At 39.7% G+C, this 9,709-nt stretch overlaps 1 protein-coding gene across 1 annotated transcript; it reads right to left on the bottom strand.

The window, feature by feature from the left end:
• Nucleotides 1–100: 100 nt before the first annotated feature.
• Nucleotides 101–4,515, bottom strand: LOC113078031 (stanniocalcin-2-like). The gene is made up of 4 exons (XM_026250310.1): nt 4,134–4,515; nt 2,150–2,292; nt 1,657–1,868; nt 101–635 (listed from the first exon to the last, which is right to left on the bottom strand). The coding sequence occupies exons 1-4, from the start codon at nt 4,261–4,263 to the stop codon at nt 278–280; spliced, it is 843 nt and encodes a 280-aa protein (XP_026106095.1). The 5' UTR covers nt 4,264–4,515; the 3' UTR covers nt 101–277.
• Nucleotides 4,516–9,709: the final 5,194 nt, after the last annotated feature.

The following is a 9,709-nucleotide window of genomic DNA, read 5'->3' as shown; positions in this document are numbered from 1 at the left end:
TAAATAAACATGGTGATTGAATCTTAAAGTGGATATGATTTCAAAATAGAGACGCTGTATTAGAACTGAAATACTAATTCTACAAAATAACACTCTGTCTTGTAATCTAGAGTATCAAAAAGGCTGCACCACATTTATTCACCCTGCAAAATGTACAGTTTGGGAGAGCTGGAATGACTGTGGAGACGTGAGGGTGGATGGGTTGAATTAAGCGGTCTGCGCAGTCTGTTAATTCGGGGATTGGGGTGTCATGGTCAGTTTAGGGGATCCTGCTGTTTCACCTCCGAATGTCGCTGATCTTTGACTCTTCCTGTTCGGCAGGGCCTGCATCTACACTGAAGCGGCGCGGGCCTTGGCTCCGACTTCGTGCGTGTGAGCTGAACCCGACCTTCCCAGGTTTGTCCTTGTCTCCTGTCCGAGTGCTCTTGTGGTGCTCGGCGTCTGACTGCGAGGAAAGCGGCGGACGTCGCTCGAAGCCGCCTGACGCTGGAGCCGCAGGGATGGACGTACAGATGCTCAGGCTGTCGCACAGAGCGCCCCAGTTCTGCTCGCACTGCAGACGCACGCTCCGGGTAATAGCGTCCTTCACCTCCTCTCCACAGCTGAGCAAGATGTTCACCAGCTCAACATACGGCCTAAGAAAGCGGGATGATAGCGGTCAGTCACGGTTAAAGCACTGCTGCTCTACTTCAAAACGCTCAATGACTCTCTTGTCCTCATATGTTCATTACAGGCTAAAAAGAGGTGCAAGACACTGCAATCACAGTTTATGTCACTGGACAGTGGCTGTGTGGACACACGGACCTTTCATCAGACTTTGTTTGAATAAATAAATGAACTTACTTAAATTAACTTTATGTAGCAGCACACGTATTTTAAAATGGAAAAGTACATCAATTGCCTGAAAGCGTGCAGCTTAAGGGAAATAACAGACTTTATTCATTTGAGTATTTATTATGTCATTAACTGCATTTATTTAATAAACAAACAAGCAAATTTAAAAACAGGCTTGACTTGATTATTGGTTAATTGTCTGATCGTGGTTATTTGATCTATGAGATAATGGATAATTAATAATTCAAAACAGCTTTTTTTTTGGTTCCCATTGACTTCCATTATATATTTTTGACCATAAAATAAAAGTCAATGCGAAAGGAAACAGTTTTGATGACCATCATTTTTCAAAACATCTTTTTTTTTCCTGTGTGTGTGTTCCACAGGACAAAGAAAGTTATAAAGGTTTGGAACGACATTATTTTTGGGGGACTATCTCTTTAAGCACTTGCCATCAAATTCATAATATAATGACATCTTTCCCAGGGTAGTAAATAAATGAATAAATAAAACACTTTTAAAGAAAGACAAAGGTCTTTAAATTAAATGTACGCTTGTGGGTTTGATCAAACTGCATTATATTATATTATTACAGTTAATTACATAAATATGAATTTTTAAAGCATAAATATAAATCATATGGGCCTATGCAATTATACAATTCCAAGTAAGATATTAAAAAGTATTTATTAGGCTAAACGACATGAACAAAACAGATCATTATTTGTATGACAGTCATCAACACTTAATTCATTTAACATGCAATCATTAGCAAGGCACACAAAGATGAGTACGTGCAAATACACCGAGTGTGGTACCTACCCTTTGGGAAATAAGTTTTGGAAATGTATCATCTCCACCATGACATTGACGTTGTCTTTAGCAGCTGAACAGAGGTTGTGTTTCGTGTAGCATTCGCGCTGCAGCTGGAAGACCATCTCCTTTATGGCCGGACATTTTCGGCTGATGCAGCTGAACTTGTGCCTCAAGCCGTGAGCCATGCACTTCAGTGCATCCTTGATGAAGGACTTGCCCTGTGAGTGTTTAAAACAGAGTCTTATCAGATCATAAAGTCATAATCATGCCGTTCTTTCTCTGCTGGGATAATATGGACTAGAACTGTTTTTGCTACAGACACACATCTTGAGACAGTGTTACAAGCTGGAAACCCTCTGCTTTAAATCCACCTGCACCTTGTGAAACACCAGCCAGGCTGGAGACGGTGCCATCTGGCTCGGGACGGTCACAGGGTCGTTCTCTGGCTGCGTCTGAGGGGCATGAACCTCGTGGGAGACTGGGGCAAGCATGTGCTTACCTGCGAGTCGAATTTGCCGGCATTGTGCAGGAAGGTCATGCAGATTTCCTGAAGGCCTCGGATTTCGCAGGAGTTGTTCTCGAAACACTCGAAGACGCCGCAGCCCACGTCTCCTGCGCTCACCAGACAGTGCTGGATCTCAGCTGTAAACAGTAGAAAGACAGACGCTAAATAAAGAGTTCAGAACTCGATTTTGCCCGACATTTACCAAAAGTGATCTCTACATCAGGTTTATTTTTTAAATAAGTAATAAGCTGGTTTAGAAATATACTTGACAACCTGTTACACATGAATGCGGAGGCCTATTTTCCGGCTTTGTTCTCCAGTGAAAACTGTATTTAGGGGACAAATTTAGCAGAGAGCGCACTGTGGTAATTAAGGTATGCTATTAAAGTCCATCAAACTGGGAGGCATCCTGCAGTAACTGCCTGAGATGTGGAAAAGCAAGGTTAACTGTATATAGGGCAGGACCAGATTGCTTTTACCTTGCTGTAGAGATTAGCAACGACTACTGAGTTTCAGGAAATAACCAGGGAAATAGAGAATAGCAAATAGCATATAGAAACATGGATATTAATCTTTTTGTCTATCTTTATAGAAAATAAAAGCAATTCTGTTTGCTCAAACATACCAGTACACAAAGGAGCACTTAATTCATTTATAAAAAGGTTGCAGAAACACTGATAAATGTTTGATACATTACATCAACTCACAAATATGTAGACATTCAGTTGCATTTTTCAAGATGCAACTTTATAAAACAGTTGTGATGTGTCTGTTAGTCATGTCACAGTAAGAGAAGGATGCACTGAACAAATGCATATACAAACATTATGCATATTGGCTATTTATTTTCAAATGAACAATTTCTATGCTATGATAAGACAAAAATGACTAAATATAGTATGGCATTTACTTTAATGCAAGGCAAACAGTTAATAAAACTTACTGTGAAATGTACACCCCACTGAGTCAGTAAAAAGCCATAGCATGAGGCAAAACAGCAAAACAGAGCCATCACATTACAAATTACACTAGAAATGTTAACACCGTTATTTCCCAATGGCTTCTTTAATGCATGCTTTTGTACAGAGATTAAATTAAAAACACAGACTGGTTGTTTGTCTTTCTCCAACATCACATTATGTGAGCCAATCTGACAATCAAACACATGAACATATGTCTGTCTTCACAAAAAGGAGATTGTAGGCAATCAGACACCACGCTCTGATGAGGACAAAAACATACTATTTTGTTAATGTGTATGACAGAGATGAGTGGTTAGCGTTTTCACAGAAAGTTTCAGAGTAGTATTATTAAATATACAGTATATGAGAGGTTTCTAATGTATTGTATATAAATACTATCTAATATTAGTATAAATGCATTGCATAGATCTATGCAGACGGAAGTGCACATGTAAAGTGAGCTGCTCCGTCGCTCTCGCCGGGGTTTGTGCGGGAACGCACGTGTGAATCGTGCACAGACAGACTGACGTGACCCTCTGAGCTCTCGACACTCACGTATTCTGGGATTAAATAGCTTTTTCTGCCGTGAGAAAGGTTCACTTTGATCCACCTCTGGAGCCATTGCATCACTCCACGTTACAGGTTTAACTTGCTCATCCGCACAATGCAACACAAGTTGCTTCCGATTATATTTGATGCTCCCACTAATGATCGTGCGAACACTTTGCATGAGAGTTATCTGCTCTCAGTACTAGTCGAGGATGTCCTGCGTAAACGCAAATCCTCTCTGCGCTCGGAAATAATAAATAGCGTATGTCACGCTATTAATAGAAGATATTGGATTTCGCTACGTGTGCTCCGTATTTACGAGATATCGCCTTCCTGCGTTTTCGCAAAACGTCGCGTGATGATATGTGCACTGACCGGGTTTTGCGCTGAAAACGCGCTCTGACCGCGCAGGGCTCGCACGTGTCCGCGCGCGCAACCACAGCTTCACATCCCTTGCATTCTCTTACCTGTGTTCTGTAAGGAGAGACGTCCCTTCTGACTGGCCGGTTTCTCGGGGACGTCAACGTGATCCGTTCCCACCGCGTCCCCCAAGACGAAGAGAAGCAGCAGCAAGGCTAGTGCGCATTTGATCAACATTTCTCCACTCAGTGTGCTTGGTAAATAATGACCTGATGAGGATCCTGATCGAGATCGCACAGAGAGCGAGTGTGAGAGAGAGGAGACGGGATGGATGCTGGATATATTTTCCAGAGTCCGGGTGTCAATTCGGATGAAGGAGTTAAGCAGGTGTTGTCAGTCGTGTTAACCGACCAATCAGAAACGCAGACCACCACGTACAAGTTTTAGGGGTGTGTCTGGCGAAAGTTGTCTCTACTTGCCAATAAACTAAGCTTGTAAAATGTGCAATGGTGGGTGGGTATTTACTCTACAAATGCTTAAGATGCATTAGACAGTTTGTAAGCACAAGAGCATGCGAGTCTTCAGCCTGTGATTATAGGTGATGCTTTTAATAGTCTACTCTAACTGATGGAGTTTTACAGGAGAGCATATGACTCAAATTTGAAATGAAATGCGTATTATATCCATGAATTTATAAAAAATCAAGTCATAAAGAACTCCAACAGGAAATATGAATACTATTCTTTTTCTTTAAAATCAACATCTTCAGCTGGTCATCGCTGCGACTCTTTACAATTTCATTATTTAAAAGTTTTCAATAGTTAAGCCTAAGATGTTGCATTCACATGCAGCATATATTGTTTGTTTCATTTATTTATTGAGCACGATTAAAACAATGCAAGGTTGACCAGTGTTCTGTACAATCAAGTACAAAAACTAACAACTAACAAACTATTAAAACAATGTCCGGAATGTACTTAATATACAGTATATGTTACAATGAATGTTAGTGAAGCGTATAACATTGTTTAAAAAGGTTTAACACAGTAACGGGACACATTTGCTAATGGATGGCATGGATTGCATCATTCAAACCAACCCTAGCAGCTGCCATATACAGACAAAGCAACACAAAAGTGTGCAAATATGACTCTGACACACACATACATAATATTTAAAGGCACATCATTGAAGCAAGGCTTTGTTGCTATTTTGCCTCTTTTTATATGTAAATTTTTTAATTCTTTCATAGCATAGAATGCATAGAATCTAATTTTATTTTACTATTACTTTTTTTATTGACTGTACAATATGCAGTTGTGACTAATATAAATGTTACACAATTACACAATTAACCGTTCGTCATTTAAGCCTCTGCTATTTTAAGACGTTTGATCTTGTTTTGTATTTATTTACATAGATCTATATTTTACTCAGGTTTATTGTCTATATTATACTCGTAATGATACGTTATATGTTGTTTTGATTGCTATTTATTGGCTATTCAGTAATAATACTAATACTTAGACTTATAGTTAAACTAATTTTATTTAGTTGACAGTTTGTTATTTGTAATTTCCAATGAGAATAGGTACTTTATATTTAAAAGAAAATTTAGTATTATGATTTAAACGTTATAAAATTATAGTATAGTAAAAATTATTATTTATTACAGGTTATTTTACACTTCACTGTGTTGTAGTTTAGGGTTAATGGAAATGTCAATGATAAATGAACAGCATTGAAACGGTAGACAAATATTTGGTCAACATACTCTTGTGCTGAGAGGAGAATAAAACATGGTTAGACTGTCTAAGCCTTTTTATAGGCTCTTAAGCTCTTCAAATGTTATTGGCAAGGTTGTTCACAACAGAAAGCTTATAAATTAAAATCAGGTATTTCAGTTCTCTAAGCTTTGCTTTCCAGGAAATGAAAGAATGGATGCTTTTGAGGCTTCAAGGGATGCACAATATCCCTATATTCTACCATAAGGTGGATATATGGCATTTTGGAGAGACTCTGTGTGATGCTTGACTTTTTTAGTGCGGTGGTTTAGGTTGTGCCCACCTCTCAGCATAGACTGAATCAGGGTCTGTAAGACAGCCAGTCCATGATGCACACACACCCTCGGTTTCCACCAATCAGCACGCGCTCAGAGACCGCAACCTCATAATGACGTGTGTCACCACAGGCGACTGGAGCGCCAAAAACTGTACTGATGGTTTACCCCATATATTTAGTACTTTTGAGATGCCTAAAAACATGTCTCAGAGAGAGAGAGTGCACCGCGGCAGCCCCAAAATTGCTATTAGCGAACGAAAAGGTAGACTATATTTATTTCAATGCAGTTTCAACGTGACATCTACATCATAATTTAAAAGAAGAGGTGCAGTCATCTGGCATTATCAGATGCCTCTCAATAATTAAAGGCAATCACATCCGCACAAACGGGGATCAAGCTGACCAAAACCATGCATAAAATACATAAACATCTCTCAGGAGGGTCTTTAATGCTGTAATTTATGTCTAGCATTCAGTCACGGTGTTGCTGGAAAATGCCAGCCTTGCTCACAGATTGCATGAGGCTGTCAACAAGAGTGCTTATTAATTCCTTTTTGGCAATGACGGTCTGTTAAAATGTGAGCTATCATATTGAAATGCATCAATTTCTGTTTTGCTTAGCTTGCTAATCCCATCAGTCCAACATCATTTCGGGCTAGTGTTGCTTCTAGTCATTCAAATAAAAATTAAAGGCTACATCTTCTGATTTTTAATCAGCTATTTCTATAATCTACTTCCCGATGTGCTCCTGACATCATGATGATTGGGTGTTATTGATAAGAGAACTTGCTTTGCAGAGCTGGAAAAGGTCTTGGGTATCCCAAACGGCCTGCGCGATGCACAGGACCATTAATCCCACATTCCAGGGGGCTCAGAGTGATCCCGGGTGAAATGGAGAGGGCCCAGGAAGCTTGGTGACTGGGAAGCAGAGAACGGTGCTCGGGAAGAAAAAACTTCTTCCAGGAACCGTGACGTTGGAGAAAAAAGATATGCGTGTATCAACAGGTCATAAAGCACTCGCTGTTATGCAGGAAAGACTGGCTATGCCTTTGTGACTTGAAAGCATGCTTTGCTGCGTAAACCCACCTGACTCGTGAAAAAGGCGTTTTTTACAAGCCGAGCACAATGGGACAAAAATGCACTTTCATTCCAAACGTGTGAAAATAGTGCTCCTTTTACTGGCTTTGAACAATGTGCTATTATAGAGTGTTTTATGCTGTGATTTATATTGCAACATTGTATGCAGATTACAGCCAAGCCCTCCAGCTCATTACAGTCCGTGTGGCTTTCCCACAATAGACTCAGTGATGCTGCCCTGTGACCCTTTACCTTGCTTGCACTGTCGATCAGGAGACGGGTTGATGTCATCTGCCTTTGGAGTTCACTCTTTTGGGCTCTCAGTTTGGGAGGCGGGACAATGATGCATTCGGACACAATGGGAACCTGGAAAACGAGAGCGAGTGATTCGGGTCAGTGTCATGAATTACGGAAAGGCTTCTGTTATGCAAGGCGAGACTTGGATTTCAGTGGGTTATGCTGTTTTGAAACCATAACACAGGATGCTAAATTTATCTCCGTGGAGGGCAAAGACAACAAGCCAACATTCTGTGACACACTTACTACTCATTAGAGATGAATAGCACATTGTGGTGGGTCTGAGATCTCAGATGATCATTAAAACATCTCCTCAATGCTGTATTTACTCATTGCCAATCAAGAGAAGATTGTGTGCCTCGTGACCCACATTCAATGACGCGTATAGCCACCGGATGGGGAAAGAATTGAGAATGCATAAGACTGAGAGCATCTCTTTATCATTGAGAACTGAAGTTTGAATAGTTAACAGGTGAACATATGCTATATTTTAAGTCTTTTTCTTTTTCAATGGTTTAGAAAATCAGTACAGCATCATTTTCCACCGCATTTTTAATGAACACAAAAGTAAGCTATTTTCTTGTGCAAGACTTTCAGTTCATCAGCCATTACAGGTAAATCAACAAAGTTCAGTAATCTATATACACTACAAGAGTGTTTACAATTACAACAATGCATTAAAATAATATAATAAGAAATACCAGCTGTATCAAGCAAAATAACTAATGAGCGGTTTTGGACAACTAAAGTAATTGTAATTTCACTGAAATTCTCGCGCATTCAAATCATCCCACTAATGGCTGCACACAATCTTATGTTAAAAATAAGGTGGATTAAGCAAAGAAACATTTATCTAGTTCAGTCGTGAAACTCTAGATGGCTCAGGCTGATTGGTCCTTTACATGCGATCTGCTATCAGTCACCGATTTAAAAGCACAAGCTGATTTACAGCTAATAAATCCTCCACCTTCCCCAGCTCCACCTGTCTAGAAACGCTACAGTGTTTATGCATGCCTATTCATGCAGCATATCCTACATGCTCACAGCAGTGTGTCTCTTGTACTATTGGCAGTAGCATGCCAAATCCATAAACATGCTTTAATCATTCTTAGAGTTGTCATGATTGAGTTGCAGTTTCACAAAATAACTATATAGAGCTCATTCCAGAGGTTGCTTGAAATGAAGCGACTGCATCGTTGACCTGTGGGAACGATGTTCATCTTGCATTTTGATTGTGTGTAAGTAGACACACGGATGCCTCATCTGCCACCATTGCCTATGTGACTGGGAGCATACAATCGCCTGAAGCCTGAGGGAAGGGGGTTTCTCTGACCCTGCATGAGGCACACGAAGGACAACAGCAGACACCCACTTTTCTCAACTTCCCGCCTAAATCCTTTTGTTGAGAAGCAGCACTCTCTCCCATACCTTCCCCCACTCACAAATCTTCTGTAAACACCAATGATTGATCTGCTATCTGATAGCATGAATATGGCTGAGTTCCCCAGCAGGTAATTTACAACATTATCCACACTTTCGATCACATTTTTGGTGCAATTAAACGGTTAGTTTATCCTAAATTGACTTGTCCTCATGTAGCTTCAAACCCTGTATGCCTTTCTTCTGTGGACCATGAAAGAAGGTGTCTAGGGTTTTTAAATTAAATTTATTAAACATATGGGAACCAAACCAGGTTGGTTATCAACCATATTCAAAATATGAGAAGAAATTCAGTCGTACAGATGAGTAGATCTCGATTTTTGGGGGGAAAGAGAATTTTCAGTTGCCAAGCAATTAAAGATGTAAGTACCCTCCCTGTAATTTAAGTTTAATCAAGGTGATGGATATAAAGTACTGTTCAGGTCTTTTTTTGTCTAGGTCTATAACATTTGGTAATTTCAGCACAGAAATTCAAAACCTGACTTGAGGATTTTTTACTTCACTCTCAGAACAAACCTACCCTGTTTGCCTCCTTGTTAAAAATATGATGTTTTTCATTTGCCTGGCTTTATCATCTGAAAACTGTGTAAAAACAGGCTTGGAACCAAAGAAAACTACTGAAACATTGCTCATTGATGATTAGCAATAAATTCTGTGAAACCGGCATGAATCTTATTTTAAGCCAATTCCACAGCCTCTGACATTTCCAATAAAATTCATCACATATTTAACATTTAGATTCAATAAAGTTATACAAAAACTTGAAAAAATACAGAGTGAGCTATGCGTATTTCTTGTCCCACTTCTC

The sequence above is a fragment of the Carassius auratus genome, unplaced genomic scaffold (genome assembly GCF_003368295.1).
Source record: "Carassius auratus strain Wakin unplaced genomic scaffold, ASM336829v1 scaf_tig00023968, whole genome shotgun sequence".
NCBI lineage: Eukaryota > Metazoa > Chordata > Actinopteri > Cypriniformes > Cyprinidae > Carassius > Carassius auratus.
The sequence above is the reverse complement of the archived record's forward strand: the minus strand, read 5'-3'. Positions and strand labels throughout refer to the sequence as shown.

Excerpts from the sequence above, each read along its gene's own strand:
- LOC113078031 (XM_026250310.1), bottom strand. The coding sequence starts at position 4,263 with ATGTTGATCAAATGCGCACTAGCCTTGCTGCTGCTTCTCTTCGTCTTG. Across the intron at positions 2,293-4,133 it reads TCTCTCCTTACAGAACACAG|CTGAGATCCAGCACTGTCTG; the intron begins GTAAGAGAATGC and ends TACTGTTTACAG. Across the intron at positions 636-1,656 it reads CAAAACTTATTTCCCAAAGG|GCCGTATGTTGAGCTGGTGA; the intron begins GTAGGTACCACA and ends CCGCTTTCTTAG.